This window comes from Cololabis saira, chromosome 10 (assembly GCF_033807715.1).
Source record: "Cololabis saira isolate AMF1-May2022 chromosome 10, fColSai1.1, whole genome shotgun sequence".
NCBI lineage: Eukaryota > Metazoa > Chordata > Actinopteri > Beloniformes > Belonidae > Cololabis > Cololabis saira.
In genome coordinates, this window is record NC_084596.1 from 41,377,644 (window position 1) to 41,395,457 (window position 17,814).

The window sequence follows — 17,814 nt, forward strand, 5'->3', positions numbered from 1 at the left end:
GTCAAATTCTTATGTGGTTAGTTTTTGGTTGGCCAACTATTTATGTGGTGCGCAACAGTTACGGGAGCGGCCAGTCTATTTCCTTATATTACAACGCCGTTATTAATTGTTTCGGTTTTTTTCCCACTTATTCCACCGAACACCGAAAGTGGTTTTTTTGCCATTTTCGGCCGAACAATTTCGGTTACCGAACAATCGGTGCATCACTAGAAATAAGACAAATATTCTTGTTAAGATTTTCAGTTTTTGCAGTGAACAACGATTCCATCCATGGTGTCTACCGAGCAACCCGTGTCTTTCCCGGTGATTCTGCACATTTAGAGAATTAAGAGTCTCCTCAAGTTTTTGCAGAACAGTCCATCTTACCACACTCCTTCTTGGGTTCATCTGATCGGTCCTTGCAGTCCTTGATGGAGTCACAGACTCTGGAGCTGTCGATGCACTCCCCGTTCTTACACTGGAACTTCAGGGGTCCTTCACATTTGGTGGCTGGAACAGAGAGGCAGAGCCCGGATCACTACAAACCTGGAGAACATGCATCCGTGCACACCGACTCACTTCAACTAAGGCCAAACTCCATATCTCAATATCTCAATATCTCAGCTCATTTGCAGAAATTACCCCTGCCAACAGTTTGTATCAGAAGTAATACTTCCCACCCAGATAACACCTATCACCCCTAATAAAGAATAATAAAGTCATAAAACTAAATTTCACTTTCAGTCTACTATTATATTACCATAGCGGGGCTTAATTTCCTGAAAAATAAATTTTGCAGGTGGCTGGTAAATTATGCATCAGTCAAAAGAGGTAGAACTTGTGAAAGTGGTGACATAACGGGTGTTATTAAAGCAATTCTTTTTCTTATTCTTTATTACTGCACGTTATCCACACTGTGGTGAGCAGGTTAAGCCACTCAGAATGATTAGATTCAGTAATTAGCTCCCTCTATAGTAGCCATCACTGTTAATGGCTTGAAATGGGGATTTTAGGTCACGGTGATGCAAAAGCAGGCGACGCGGCGTGTGGGCTGGATCTGTGTTGTTTCACTGATATTACCCTCGCACATCCAGGCCTGTTGTGATGTTACATCACCCCAGCCGTAAATCAAAACCAGACATCTTCTGCTTTTGTCCACCATGTATGAGTTTGAAATATTGACGAGGGAAACGTTGAAAGGAGGAGCAGGAGCTGCTGCCACAGCGGCTTTGGACAGACAGACAGACAGACAGACAGACAGACAGAGCAGCAGGCAACGGCCTGAACCCCCCCCCATTACCACTGTACTACGCTTTCACTGATCGCCGTACCAGATCCCAGCCGCAGTACAGCTGCATTTTTAACCGTCTTTTTACTTCAAACGTGTTCCTGTGTTGTAAACGGAAGATCGGTGCCATCTGTCATCTTGCTCACTATCCGGTAAAAAGTGTCCCCTGCAGTTTTCGGATGCCACAGTTGTTACCGAGGTTTATTTGTTTATTAAAAAGGATCCCCATTAGTCTTCACCATGGGAAGACTATTCTTCCTGGGGTCCACACATAGACATACAAAAGAACAATAATACAACTCAAAAAGGGTGAGAAACATTCACTAGAATTCCTGAAATAATAAATTGAAACAAAAATAAAAGATTAAGTAACCAACCAAAACTATCCACATCTTAAGTAACAATATTTGCTACTATCACCAGATCTGTATCCACTTTTGAGCAAAATAGTTTGCAACGACTTTATAATTTATAATATACCCATACCTCTATTTATAGAAGTATAAATATATTACATATCATAATATACTCATACATTATAATATACTCATACTACTATACTATATATACACTCATAGACTACAGTGATTTAGAATATATTTACTATTACATTTATAATATATATAATATACATACAATTTGCACAATAATCACAATATATACCCATGACTGATCAGGTCACCCAGGAATAATTGCATTCCTGCGCATTCCCTCTGTTACACGTATCCCTGCATGGGTAGGAATAGCTTTATCAGAATCAGAATCATCTTTATTGGCCAGGTTCGAACATTGTCCAACAAGGAATTACCGGAGTCAAATTCCTTGTTGGACAATGTTCGAACCTGGCCAATAAAGATGATTCTGATTCTGATAAAGCTATTCCTACCCATGCAGGGATACGGGTAACAGAGGGAATGCGCATGACGTCACAGATGCGACTTCACAGCGGGTTACGCCCACTGAGTGTCAGAAAGACTGAGTGTCAGAAAGACTGAGTGTCAGAAAGACTGAGTGTCAGAAAGACTGAGTGACAGCGTAAACTTTCAGTTTGAGCAACTGGAAAACATCTAAAATGGGAAAGAACTGTTGTGCGATCGACTGTACTCATAGATTTAGCAAGAAATCAGAGTTATCGTTTTACAGACTGACGAAAAATAAGCTTAAGAGAGACAAATGGATCGCTGCAATTCACAGAAACAACTGGATTCCAGGCACCGAAACGTGGATTTGTGGTTCCCATTTTGTATCAGGTAATGTTGCATTTTTGGGTAGCTAACGTTAAACGGTCAAATCATAAAGTTCAGTGTCCTCATCACTTTAATTTCTACAACAAATCCTGCCTTGAAGTCGGACCAAGCATCAAGACTTTTGTAAGCCTTCAAGCTTTGCTTCGTGTATTTCCCCGGTGTAGAAATTAAGTACATATAAATATCAGGAAACTGGATTCGTGGCCAAATATTAATGTCCATGGACCACTGGTTCTTGGGGTAACTGTACCAAATATTAATGTCCATGGACCACTGGTTCTTGGTAACTGTACCAAATATTAATGTCCATGGACCACTGGTTCTTGGTAACTGTACCAAATATTAATGTCCATGAACCACTGGTTCTTGGTAACTGTACCAAATATTAATGTCCATGGACCACTGGTTCTTGGTAACTGTACCAAATATTATTGTCCATGGACCACTGGTTCTTGGTAACTGTACCAAATATTAATGTCCATGGACCACTGGTTCTTGGTAACTGTACCAAATATTAATGTCCATGGACCACTGGTTCTTGGTAACTGTACCAAATATTAATGTCCATGGACCACTGGTTCTTGGGGTAACTGTACGGGTCACTGTCAAGTCCAACTGACGCTAATTTAAGCCGATAATCGGCTGTTATCCCGTCTTCTCCACTGTTTCCCCGACTAGTTGCAGCTGTTTTTACCACTCAGTGTGAGTAAGGGGGCTGGTCCGGTGGGAATGACATCAATGCAGACCCTCTATATACAGCATTTGGGAAGCCAAACCCTGCCAAATAGGGGAATCTAAGAAGCATGGCAAGCTCATGAAGTACCAAGTATATTGCTTGTAATGCATGTATGTAAATGAAATATTGAAAGAGAGGAGCTTTTCAGTAAGGAAGAAAAGAACGTATTTGTTTCTAGTGGCATGCAGCTCTTCTCAACATTTCAACTTTTTTCTCGACATTTCACGATTTGCCTTCTTTTTAAGGCTTATACAAGACTTTTCATTTTTAGCGGCTCTGGACATATTTGTTTTTTGTGTTTTTGGTCCAAGACCCCTGGTCTAGATTATACTAAATGTCCTTTTATTTCTCCCACAAATCCAGACTCTAGCTGTTACAAACAGACTCTTTTTGTACAGTATTTCTCCTGGGGAGCAGCTGGAGTAAAGGTATAAGGAATGGAGAGGCTGTGGGAGAGAGGAGGATGGATGGAGGAAGGAGGAACCCACCGTTGACGCAGCCAGACTCGTCGCTGTGGTCAGGGCAGTCGTGGATTTTGTTGCACTGCTTGGTGCCGTGGATGCAGGAGCCGTCCCCACACTGGAACTCATCAGGACGACATGTGAGCAGAGCTTTGAGAGGCGCAGACAAAACAGTTGCAGTTACTCGTTCAGCAGACGCTTTTATCCAAAGCCACTTACAAGGGAGGGAGGCACAAACACGTAAAACAGAAAGAAATTAGAATTTCAAATCCCCTTTAATCGCCATGCAGCCAACATCGCGCTCCTGTGGCCTGTCTGACACAACAAAGACTTTTAACGCATCACTTTTTAAAAACTGTATCATACTAAAACCTACTCACTTCTCTGTTAAAAAATTGAAAAGTGTCACTGCTTTGAAATATGCATGGACTAAGGAATATTGAGGAACAACGTTCTCCATACTCATCCACCTCCTGCGTTGGCTGCTGTCAAAGATGGAAAGCATCAACCTGAGGTCGTGTGATGAATGTTTTTCAATATAGTAACCCAAAAGGAAAAGCTGCACGAGGAGGACCCACTAAATTTCATTAATATCTCGGCTACAGACAAGCTTTTCATCACCAGAGCCCAGGATGCTTATATAACTCGTCTCTAAACCCCTCTAAAAACCAATATACGTGACTCTGTGGGTGTGATTTAGTGCTATCACAAGACGAGCAGGACTGAGAGGAGACGGCCGCTAACACGCATGGAAATTCATAACTTTTGCAGAGAGAATAGACGAGGAAAGCCTTCTCTGCGTGGTGTCTTTATGTGTGTTAGTTATGAGCCGGGGAATCTGTCGATACGTATGCGAGACATCCATGAGAACAGCCAGCTACTGGCGTCTGAAGCATCTTGATCAAACAAGACAATAACGCCTGCACAAGAGCATTTTTGGGCCACTTTAAGGGAATTAAAAAAATATATATATATATAAGTTCTTTAGAGATCAAAATCTTTGAAGGGAAAATTATACATTTATGAGAATATTAAAAAATATTACAAAACTATGAGAATAAAGGCATCATTTTAAGAAGAAAAATGAAGCCATAGTCATAATATTATGAGAAGAATGAGGGAAAGTGTTGAAAATGAGAACATGCAGCATCGCATTAAACTGTACTTACAGGACTCACAAAGGAAATACTCAATCCTTTAATTAATTAACTCAAAGGCTGCACGATATTAGGAAAGCATGTGCTATGAGATGTCTTAGCTGACGACTGAACTGGGGAAATTACTTGTAATATTAGGGCTGAGGATCCATTCAAATGTCAAGAATCGATTTGAAGAAGATTTGAATTCTTAAGATTCAGAATTGATTATCAAGATTTGATTTGATCCGATTCCGATATTGATTTGGGTTGGTGTTATTAAAAAAGGTTTTTGAGCATTTGCATGAATTATATGACTGTAGTTCTGCAACATATTAATACTAGTATTATATTGAGATTCAACAGCAAGTATTGCAGCTAATGATGCTGTAAGGACCAATCAGCTCCCAGAATGCTGATAGAACTGCTTTCAGAAACATCGTGTGGAGCAGAATTATCAAACAGATCCAGGGCAGCAAACAGAGGACAAATGAAATCATTTTTATTTTTTCTCACGTTCCGTTTTAATTTTTTCAATTTTCGGTGTATTAGGGTTTTTAATTTTTGAGAATTTGGTTTTCAGTATTTTAGGCAAATGTAACCCCAAGACTGTATATAAAGTAATGAAATATAGACAATTTATGCAATTGTAACTGAAAATGTTTATGTTTTCATACCTTTAAACATATTTAAAGGCCAAAAAATGGCACCAGTTAGTCTTGTGTCCAACAAAACATTCGTTTTTTGGGCATAAACAAAAAAAAGTTGTAATGTAATGATGAAAAAAATCGATCTTATTGTACGAATCGATTTTTAGGAATGAACATGAGAATCAATTTAGAATCAGAAAATCGATTTTTTCAACACAGGCCTACAGTATGTAATATATCAACATACTTAAAAATTTGGAGTCCATGTCTCCAGCCAATACATTATCCACATTAGAGCGTAAATGCGTGGGATTTGGAAAGTAATAGTCCACCATTTACTGCAATGTTTCCATTGTTGTTGCACTACTGATATTGTGATATTGATATTGGGAATATTACGATAAAGATATATTTTCAACATAATGTGAAGTGGTAATTTAGCATCATATTATCTTTACAATGATGACCTTGAAAGAATATGCAAGAAACTACTTTTGTCGTCAAAGTATCTTGCTGAATTATCCTCTGACTTCATATCTTGTGTTACAAGTTTTATTCTGTAAAAAGTACAACCTTGGTGTTGGGATGTAATCACTTGATTGTCATGATTTCAGGTTTCTTTTTCCCTCCACATGACCACAACACTCCACGGTACATTTACTTTCAGCACGTTGAAATGTGTATTTGTGTGAAAAAGGACTGTTCGTACAGTAGAAGTGTATGGACATGCTGAAAGGAATGGGAGTGGTTCATGAATGGGCTCTAACAGAACATCAATCTGTGCTAACGGCTGGCTGTGTGGCGGCCCACGCCGTGACAGGTGTGTTTGATGTTTGATGTGTGCGCCGCACATCTAGGTAATGAACATGTGGGGGACAGTCTGAGGTTCACACTCCGGCTCAGTGAGAGGAGCTGCAGGGCTAAAACCTGTCCTAACACTAGGTCCAGTCTGCACACAGCATTTATCAGCAGAAATACCTTCTTTAATAGAAACGTTCAAAAAAGAGAACCAACCTTAACAACACAGGGAAATGTGCTAAACCAGGGGTCGGCAACACGCGGCTCCAGAGCCGCATGCGGCTCTTTAGCGCCGCCCTAGTGGCTCCTGGAGCTTTTTCAAAAATGATTGACCTTTTTTTTTTCCTTTTTTTCTTCTTTTTTTCCTTTTTTTCTTCTTTTTTCCTTCTTTTCTCTTTTTTTTCCTTTTTCCTTTTTTTCTCTTTTTTCTTCCTTTTTCCTTTCCTTTTTAATCTCGACATTTCGACTTTTTACACAAAATTCTGACTATTTCCTCGACATTTCGACTTTTTTCTCTCGACATTTCCACTTTTTTCTCTACATTTCGACTTTTTTCTCAAGATTGTACTTCAACATTAATCTTGACATTTCAACTTTTTTCTCGAAATTTTGACTTTTTCCTGACATTTCAATTTTTTTCTCAAAATTTTGACTTTTTTCTCGACATTTTGCCTTTTTTCTCTAGATTGTACTTCAACATTAACCTCGACATTTCAAATGTTTTTCTCGACATTTCGCCATTTGCCTTCATTCTATGGTTTATACAAGACTTTTCATTTTTTGCGGCTCCAGAAATATTTGTTTTTTGTGTTTTTGGTCCAATAAGGCTCTTTCAACATTTTGGGTTGCCGACCCCTGATCTAAACCGCTATACATGCTAAAATACGGGGCACACCTGAAACTCTCGTTCTGCATTCAATAAATCTATAGTGGCAAGAAAAAGTATGTGAACCCCTTGGACTTACATATATGAGTGCATGAAAACTACTTTTCAATTTAAGGTCACTGTAGAAATGTCATGTTCAACAGGCTGCAAACGTTAGTGAATAAACATTTTAAATAATCATGATCTCCATGTTGACCAAAATAATTATGAGTCTTGAATGAAGGTACGTCTCATTCACACTCCATACTCATGCCATAATTAAGGTGCACAAACTACTCCAAATACATTTGTTATCAGTCTGCTGCATGAGTGGACATTGTGAATATTTAAATAGGTATGTCAAATAAAGGCACAATGAATTATAATCGTGTGTTGTCAGCCTTAGCACACTGAGTTTGCATATTACTGTAACAAAGATGAATATAAGATCATATTTTATGGCAAATCAATGCAGAAAACAATTAAATTCAAAGTAAATCCCATTCTTTTACTTGCCATTACTGAATATATCGTTCAGGTTAAGATATTAACAGAAAGTTTATGTACTTTTCACAATAACTACCTTTTAAACTTAAAACAACTAAAAAAGTCTGTGTTCTGAATTCATTTGACCATTTTTAAGAAGTGTTTCTCTTGTTGTCTTCCTGCTTCAGCTTGAATTAGTGTTTTGGCATGACTTTCCCTCCTCCGTTGAGTCTGAGATGAACCGTTGAGCATCATGAGCAGAGAAAATCATTTCTGCACAAACGGCCCATCAGGCTGAACTGCTGAGTCCAGATCTCTCCATGGTGAAGAGGACCCGTTCAACTGAACTTTGTGACAGACTTCACCCCCACAAAAACCTTTCAACTCATGTGAGAACTGAGGAGACGGTACTGAAGAGAGAAGGCCTGTGTTGAAAAAATCAATTTTCCAATTCTAAATCGATTCTCATATTAATTCCTAAAAATCGATTTGTATGTTTCAAGATCGATTTTTATTTTATCATTGCATTAAACTTTTGGTATTTTTTTGTTTATGACCAAAAAATGACGTTTTGTTAGACACCAGAATAACTTGTGCCATGTTTTTGTCTTTAAATATGTTTAAAGGTAAACATTAAAGTTTTCAGTTATAATTGCATAAATTGTCTATATTTCATTACTTTATATACTGTCTTGGGAGTACATTTGCATAAAATGCTAAAAACCAAATTCTCAAAAATTAAAAACCGAAACAGACCGAAAATAGAAAAAATAAAACCGATTTCATCCATCTCTGTTTGCTACGGAAGAGTTTTAGGGCCAGGCAGGAGGAAAAATAAAAATAATATTTTAGAGGATGAAGATTTTTTTTTCATTATGCACTTCGAGAAAAAAGTCGAAATCTCGAGAAAAAAGTCGAAATGTCGAGATTAATGTTGACGTACAATTTCGAGAAAAAAGTCGAAATGTATTTCAACTTTATTCTCGAAATTTCGACTTTATGTCGAGAAAAAAAGTCGAAATGTCGAGATTAATGTTGAAGTACAATTTCGAGAAAAAAGTCAAAATGTATTTCAATTTTATTCTCGAAATTTCAACTTTATTCACAAAATTTCGACTTTATTCTTGAAATTGTATTTCAACATTAATCTCGACATTTCGACTTTTTTCTCGACATTTCGACTTTTTTCTCGAAGTGTATAATGAAAAAAAAATCTTCCTCCTCTAAAATATTATTTTTATTTTTCTCCTGCCTGGTCCTAATACTCTTCCGTAGTTTGCTGCCCTGGATCTGTTTGGTAATTCTGATCCACAAGATGTTTCTGTTTGCAGTTCTATCAGCATTCTGGGAGGTGATTGGTCCTTACAGCATCATTAGCTGCAATACTTGCTGTTGAATCTCAATATAATACTAGTATTCCTATGTTGCATAACTACAGTCATATAATCGATATCGGAATCAAAACGAATCGGATCGAATCAAATCTTGATAACCGATTCTGAATCTTAATAATTGGAATCAAATCGATTCTTGACATTTGAATGGATCCCCAGCCCTGGAAGAGAGAACATGAAACAGCGTTTAAGGGGGGGAGGCAGACAAAGAGACGTAAGACAAGGAGACACTCACGACAGTCCGACTCGTCAGATTTGTCCTTGCAGTCCGGATCTCCGTCACACTTCCAGGTCAGACGGATGCACTCCCCGTTGGCGCAGCGGAACTCTCCCAGCGTGCAGTTGGCTCTGTGGTTGGGCAGGTAGAGGGCGCCGTCGCCGCCGCAGCGCTCCGGCCCTTCGTCCGAGCTGTCGGAGCAGTCGGGGTCTCCGTCGCAGCTCCACATGAGCGGCACGCACTCGGAGGTGTTGCAGCGGAAGTGGTTGGGCCCGCAGGTCAGCGGGGACGAGCACTTCAGCTCGTCGCTGGCGTCTCCGCAGTCGTCGTCGCCGTCGCACACGTACACGGGGGCCAGGCATTTGCGGTTGCCGCACATGAACTCTCCGCTGGGGCAGGCCTTGGCGTCTGGGGGGGGCAGAGGGGAGAAAACAAGCGCAAGCATGAACGGACATGAACCACCACGTCTTTTACCTCCTTCCTGCTCAACTCTGTATCTGCATAAGGTTGACAACCGTCCCTTGAAATACGGAATCGTCCCGTATTCATAAACTAAAGTATGCATCCCGTATTGAGCTGAAAAGGGACGCACTTTGTCCCGTATTACTGTGAGAGTCAAAAAATAGTCATAAAATGACAATTTTTTTAAGAAAAAAACAGCTTTTGTAGTTGTTCACTAGTTTTTGAAAATACAAAATGTTAAAGTATGTGTTTTTCCTTTAAAACCAAACAGGTTATCTGTAGAGTCAATAAACATTTACCTTCATCCAGGAAAAGTCTTTCAAGGACGTGAGACGGTGTAGGGACTGCAGCAGCAGGCCGGTAACTGACAGCTTTAACAGCTTCATTCATTATAATTAGCCCTAACAAAACAGACAGTGCATTGTGAGGGGCTGGTTCCTGACGTCCCCTCTCCCCTGCAGGCTCTGGGGCCTGTTTGGCTGCAGGCGGTTCTGACTGGACCAGAGCACCAGCTGATCCCTATCCTGTTGATCTGCGGACTTGTCCGCTGTCTGGTTCGGATCGGCCACCAAACTAGACAGGCACTGACTGCAAGGGACAATTAAAGCTGCAAGCAGCGATGAACGGGCCCTCGCGCCCTTGTGCACGTTCAGGCTGCAGTGGAAGCTTTGTATGACTTGCATGTAGATTCTTCAGGCCTGGACATTTAGCAGATGAAACCAGCCACGACTCTCTATATCAAACCATTCAAAAGTTATAGCAGAAAGTAGGAACTATCAGATATCGACCAATAAGATCAAGGGGCGGGGGGGCTAATTTGCACCAATTACAGTCAAGGACTCAAAACCGAGTCCGATGACACCACCCACGAGTCTTTATGTCAAACCATCCAAAAGTTATGGCAGAAAGTAGGAACTATCACATCCAATCAGATGAAGGGTGGGCGCGCTTTTTGGCGTCTATTGTCACCACGGTAACGCTTTTTACTGAGAAAAGTAATGCGTGGTGTGGCAGGATGGAGACGCACATTTTTATGTATAACACACCTGGGTGCACGTTACGGTTCAGGCGAAGAAGCGGCCGAAGAAATGGCATAAATTGCGGCAAAATTACACGATTAATTCAAAATGGCCAACTTCCTGTTCGGTTTCGGCCATGGCGCCAAGAGACTTTTCTTTAAGTTGTGACATGATACAGGTGTGTACCAATTTTCATGCATGTACGTCAAACCGTATTGTGGGGCTTGAGGCACAAAGTTTTCTAGGGGGCGCTGTTGAGCCGTTAGGCCACGCCCATTAATGCAAACCATTAAATATAAAATCTTTCGCCAGGCCTGGCTTGCGTGCAAAATTTGGTGACTTTTGGGGCACGTTTAGGGGGGAAAAGGGCCTCATTTCGTCGGGAAAATAAAAATACTAAGAAAAACGAGGAAAAAAAACTAAATTCCTACAGATACAATAGAGCCTTCGCACTGTAAGTGCTCGGCCCCTAATTAGGTCTGCGGAGAGGATAATTGGGACTAACCTCCCAACAAAACGATTCTGGCTGTAAAAACGAAACGCAACAAAACACGCTGGTGGAAGAAGACGCAAACAAAAGCCGTCACTTTGGCCACAAATGAGCGTAAAGTTTGGAGAACGGCGCTGTTTACTTTCTGAGAACGTGCTGCATCCACAGGCCGTGATGCAAAAACCCGGCTATTTATAGATGTATCTCCTTCAACGAGCAAAGACGAGGAACGAGGGGAGCTTCTTTCCTCCCTTTGGCAACTTTAAATAATTTCTGTGTGAACAGGGCTGTTCAGCAGCGTAAAGGAAGGAAATGTGCTGCAATTTCAGGAAATCTAAGGGGCCAAGTGCTTCTCAGAGAGAATACCTGCTGTTGACTTTTAAACGTGAATATAGTCAAGCATGATGCAACCCTTCAAGCTGTTGTAAACGGTAACCACTGGACCACAGAACAACTGTGTTGTAGTGACTGGCAGAAGAACATGGTCCATTCCCTTATGGGGCTGCTCAGCAGAGGTGGAAAAAGTACAAAAATATTGTACTTAAGTAAAAGTACAAATTTTCTGCTTGAAAATTACTTAAGTAAAAGTAAAAAGTACCCATTAAGAAAATTACTTAAGTAAAAGTATAAAAGTACCTCAAATTAAATATAATAAAGTACCAAAAGTACATGGTGTAAAATGTACTTAAGTACAAAAGTAGAAAGTAAAAAGTACAAAGTACAAAATTCAAAGTACAAAATCATTTTCAAAAGGATTGCAAAGAAATGAAGAATCCAAGAATTTGCTTACAACTCTACATAATGGTGATATTATTCTGACCCCTTTAGCGTTTGTTTCCATTACCCCATTTTAATTACTCCTTTTGCTCATCACTGCTGCTGTACCCCATTGGCTGACAGGAGACTCTTCAACTGATTGAACTTTTAAATGCCAAAACCACCTTAGAAGGGGTGGAATCAAAGAATGGTGACCATGGACACGCCGCGGCTGCCGCTCAAGGCTGATTTATTGTTCCGCGTTACACCAACGCCGTACCTTACCGCGTAGGCTCTGCGTCGATTTAACACGGACCGATAATTCAGGCTTCAGTCCTCATCGGTCCTCGACGCAACGGCGGTTCCTCCGGCCTTTCTGGCCCGCCTCTGCAGCACAACTCCCCCGGGAGATGCGTCTCCTTCTCGGGGAGGCCGTGTCTCCCCGTCCGCCCCAGGTGTCTCGTCATGGAGCCGCCGCCGGGCAATCACGGGCAATTCACTCGCCCCCCTTCCTTCCCGTCCGCCTTATGGTTCCGCGTTAAATCGACGCACACCCTACGCCGTAGGCTACGGCGTAGGGTGTGCGTCGCCGCGTACCCTACGCCGTAGCTCTGCGCCGGTGTAACGCGGAACCATAAATCAGCCCCCGCTGTGCTGTTCTCACGCCTACATTTTCATTTAATGTAAGATTTTAATTTGTAGCGAGTAACGACGTGTCCAATTTTAAATATAGCGGATTAAAAGTACGATTTTTTCCTTGAAAATGTAACGAAGTAAAAGTAAAAGTACAGAAAAATGAAAGTATCAATAAAAGTATAAATTCTCAAAAATCTTACTTAAGTACAATAACGAAGTACTGCTGCTCAGTAGACGCTCTGTCACTTACTGGCACGGAGCAACAACATGTTTCATTTAAAACACTCAGACAAACAAAATGCTGCACATTCACATGTGTATTCTTACATGAAATGACTTTAAAGTTAATGTCCTGTTTTTGTTCAAGCAGCTGTGGCAAAATCTGAAACGTCTGATGAAAAAAGACACTTCTCAACCCGCTGGGCTGGTCCTGTTATTTGAGAGACTTTTCCAGCTTCATCAGCAGATGCTCCAACAGATCCCACTGGAACTACATTTTCTTATCATCCCCAGTGGAAAAATCATCTCCCATCAATGCATCCAGGCCACTTGCGTACATGAACGCCCTTAAATATTTGGTGTCAAACTATGACAGAGTTGGAAACAAGTTAAAACCGGAGCAGTAGCTAAATCCCCCCACGAGAACCAGCTGCAGCCTGTTGAATATTAATGAACATAAACCATTTCACTGAACTGCGTCCAGAACACTTGTTTCCACTTTGGCTGCTTTGCTGATCTTTGGCAGTCATGTTGGGACCAGTGAGTGAGTTAAACCCTGATATCTGCGTTACAAGCACACAAAAACACCCACATGGTGCAGCAGCAGAGGATGGCACACAGGACCCCCCTCTGCATCCATGGTTTTAAGGCATTTAGCGTATATTAATGTTAGTTGTGTGCATGGCAGGACACTTTGCTACACTGCAAAAACTCAAAATCTTAACAAGAAGATGTCTTATTTCTAGTTAAAATGTCTCATTTTTAGTCAAAAAAATCTCATTACACTTAAAATAAGACTCATCACTGGCAAAAACCAACAATTTTCACCTGTTTCACGTAGATTTTCACTTAAAATAAGTAGAAAAATCTGCCAGTGGAACAAGATTTTTTTGCTTGTAATGAGAAGATAAATGTTGTCCCACTGGCAGATTTTTCTACTTATTTCAAGTGAAAACTTACTTGAATCAGGTGAAAATTGTCAAATAACAAGTTATTTTTCTGCTAATGACTCTTGTTTTAAGTTTAATGAGATTTTCTGACTAAAAATGAGACATTTTAACCAGAAATAAGACAAATATTCTTGGTGAGATTTTGAGTTTTTGCAGTGTATGATGTTTGATTTTTATGTCGTGAAGGAGGTTAATTTAATCATAACTGCAGTCGTCTACTATAACTAGAGGACGGTTGTCCCATTTGCACCTAATTGGTTATATTATGTTAGTACTGACATACTGATCAGCAGTAGTTTAAAATATAGCATGAAGTCGACTTTGAGGTTGAAGAATATGCTGCTGCTCTGCAGTTTGTTGAAGAGGTATACAATATGTCAAGATGGCTTTTCCAAAGGCTGCAAATATGTCAAATGAATCTCCTCCCACGGCTGACCTCTGCAGCCACGGCTCACACCTCCACTCTCCCCTCCAGCCGTCAGAGACGGGGCTGAGGTGCAGGCAGGTGACGGGAGAGAGGCGGAGGAGGATTTATATAAGGCTAGCTGCTTTTTGTAAAGAGGTGAGGTAACCCGGACCACACTGGAACCTGGAACCTACATCCAGGTTTCTTCCTCCTAAAGGGGAGTTTTTCTTGCCACTGTTTGGCTTCAGGTTTTTCTCCCACTAGGGGAGTTTTTACCTGCCTTTATTTATGTTATGTTTACGTCATAATTGCTTGGGGGTTTATGTTCTGGTCTCTGGAAAGATCCTAGAGACAACTTCTGTTGTAATAGACGCTATATAAATAAAATTGAATTGAATTGTACATTTGCATAGAAAGACACTATGGAGGTAGATTTGTACGGTGGCCGACAAGGGCCAAACGCACTGCAACGGCCTAATGCGTCTCAGTTAAGGAAAACGGCTTCAAGTACAGAAACGATTCAAATTCACAAACTCAAAACGAGGTACAAAAAGAGGAACGAGGTGCAAATGAAAAAACGTGCTGCAAAAAACAAAGACAAATGCAGCATCATCAAGCGCTGCAAATAGAGAAACAATGCAAAGCACAAAACGATATAAAACAAGAAACCATCTTCAGAAGAAAAACGCTTCATAACCGGTTACCAAACCTGCAGGGGGCGCTCTCGGCCGAGACCGAACAGCTAACTGAACCACAGTGTTTACATCCATGGTGTAAACATACAGCGGGAACGGTAATGTGATATAATGTGGTTTATATCACTGTACAACGCTACACATTACGAGACATTTCTTTATTATATTTTAACGTTTCAGTCAGCTGTTCGGTCTCTCTCTACATCCCGTGTGTCTGTCCATTGAGCTGTTACGCCGAGAGCGCCCCCTGCAGGTTTGGAGCACTTCCGGTTGTAGTGACCGGTTATGAAGCGTTTTTCTTTTGAAGATGGTTTGTGCTTTGCATCGTTTCTCTATTTGCAGCGCGTTTGATGATGATGCTGCATTTGTCTTTGTTTTTTGCAGCACGTTTTTTCATTTGCACCACGTTCCTCTTTTTGTACCTCGTTTTGAGTTTGTGAATTTGAATCGTTTCTGTACTTGAAGCCGTTTTCCTTAACTGAGACGCATGAGGCCGTAGATTTGTGTCTTAATTATTCATTCAAAAAAAAGATTGCTTCAATCAAAAAATATATTTTCAATAAAAAAAATGTAACTTCAATTGTTCAATTTCAAAAAGTGATTTTTTTTTTGTTGATTGAAGCCATCTTTTTTTTGATTGAATAATTAAGACACTAATCTACCTCCATAAGATACCATTTCAATTTAATTTGATAAAAATGAGCGCCTGTCTGCAGCAGAAGCAATATACTTACTCAATTTAGTAAGATAAACCATGTATCTAACATGCCATAGTTCATAGATGTTAAAGTAAAGGCCGGGGGGGGGGGTATATTGGATTTATCTATGCACTTCAGGTTTATGTCCTCTCTTTGGTTTAGTCAAACATGAGGACGCCATCGTGACATCCATGTGCACCGTGGGCTCATCTGCACAGACAATTCTGTTTGGATTCAACGCTGCAGACTCAAAAACCCTCTCAAACAAGCGACACGCGCGCTGCCACGATCTTTACCGTGTAACCTGATAACTGAGGCATGCAGAGTCCTGGGCTACATCTGCATTAGCATGTTCTCATGTGGAAACCACAAGTGTGATGTGACCGCTATGTCACACATCTTAAAACGCATCTTAAAACCTCCCCCAGAGTCAGTGTGGTCCCACTGCAGACCCGGGCTGAGTCTGTCAGTCTGCTTCGCTGGGGGATTTCTACATCTGTCTGCAGGTGTTGTAATTCCAGCCACAACTAGTTCACTCTGGGCAAACACTAAGTTGCCGATTAGCTAAAATTCCCCATGTTTTAGCTTCATTTCTAGGAGTAACAGTCAAAAATAAAAATATCAGTCATACCTTTATCAGCAATATAAATTAAAATGATCAAGTCAACATCTTGCAGATATAGGGTTGTCAACTCCCTGAATAATAAATAAGGGACACCTCATCAGCAGGTCCGGCCAACCCGTTTGCCTTCACCTTTCCTGGCGTGGTGAATTTTTTCAAAAAAAGGAGCTAAAAGAATTCACCACGCCAGGAAAGGTGAAGACAATCGGGTTGGCCTGCCCTGCTGATGTCCCTTATTTATATGTCAGGGAGTTGGCTTTTTTCTTGACGTTACTGAGTCAGTTGTGTGTGCATGTAACTGCTTTTCTTAAAATCAAATCACACGTGACCACTCATCTAATACGATCATACGATGTCAGTAACATCCAGGAAGTGTATTCCAGCGTTTTTGAGGTGAGCAGAGACGTCTCTCTAGCTGGACCGGGGGCAGCTGGGTGTCTGGACGGGGCTTTACAGGAGAACCACACCACTTCAGCAGATGCAGGGTTGTTTTCAATCTTAGGCCCCGTTTACACGTAGCAAAAACGGTGGCGTTTTCATGCGTTTTGGCCGTTCGTTTACACGAAAACGAAGCTCAAAGTCACCAAAAACGATAATTTCTGAAAACTCCGGCCAAGAGATTTAGGCTTCAGAACGTCACATTATGCAACAGAAACGTCACCAACATCATTTGTGCGACCTGTGATTTCAATTAGTTTGGCCACCGTCAATATTTTCTTGTATTTTACCTGTTTTATATTCTAACGTCCTTTGTGAGGAGGAGGAGATGGTGTGAGGGGGGGTACTCAGTGATGCAGAGGACACGAGGCGGCCCAACACCTCCAGAACCAAGGACATGATCAGACACGTCCAGGGGACTGCGATCGGACCGCAAACAGACAGTACAGGAGGCTACGATCTGACTGTCCTGTGAGTTATTACATCAGACCAGCTGACATGGACAGACCTTACAACCGCTCGTAAAAAGCTCCACAGAGATCCTTCTCTCCCAGTAATCTGTGCAGAGCAGGGCTGGGGATCCATTCACATGTCAAGAATCGATTCGATTCCGATTCCTAAGATTCAGAATCGATTATCACGAATTGATTCGATTCGATTCCAATATCCATTTGGGTTAGTGTTATTAAAACAGTTTTTTGAGCGGTTGCATGAATTATATGACTGTAGTTATGCAACATATTAATACTAGTATTATATTGAGATTCAACAGCAAGTATTGTCAGCTAATGATGCTGTAAGGACCAATCAGCTCCCAGAATGCTGATAGAACTGCTTTCAGAAACATCGGGGGTCAGAATTACCAAACAGATCCAGGGCAGCAAACAGAGGACGAATGAAATTAATTTTTTACCACATTCCGTTTTTATTTCTTCCATTTTCTGTCTTTTTTGTTTTTTAATTTTTGAGAATTTGGTTTTTAGCATTTTATGTGAATGTAACCCCAAGAAAGTATATAAAGTAATGAAATATAGACAATTTATGCAGTTATAACTGAAAACTTTAATGTTTTCATACCTTTAAACATATTCAAAGGCAGAAACATGGCACCAGTTATTCTCGTGTCCAACAAAACATTCATTTTTTGGGCATAAACCAAAAAATAC

At 40.7% G+C, this 17,814-nt stretch overlaps 1 protein-coding gene across 2 annotated transcripts in view; it reads right to left on the bottom strand.

Moving 5' to 3' along the window:
* LOC133453072 (low-density lipoprotein receptor-related protein 8-like) overlaps nucleotides 1-17,814 on the bottom strand; it is a 196,729-nt gene that overhangs the window by 67,997 nt on the left and 110,918 nt on the right. For both annotated transcript variants that reach the window (XM_061732927.1, XM_061732926.1), the window contains exons 5-7: nucleotides 9,276-9,665; nucleotides 3,739-3,861; nucleotides 367-489 (exon numbers count right to left, since the gene is read on the bottom strand). In XM_061732927.1, coding sequence (XP_061588911.1) covers nucleotides 367-489; nucleotides 3,739-3,861; nucleotides 9,276-9,665 — 636 coding nt within the window. The remainder of the gene's footprint in view (nucleotides 1-366; nucleotides 490-3,738; nucleotides 3,862-9,275; nucleotides 9,666-17,814) is intronic.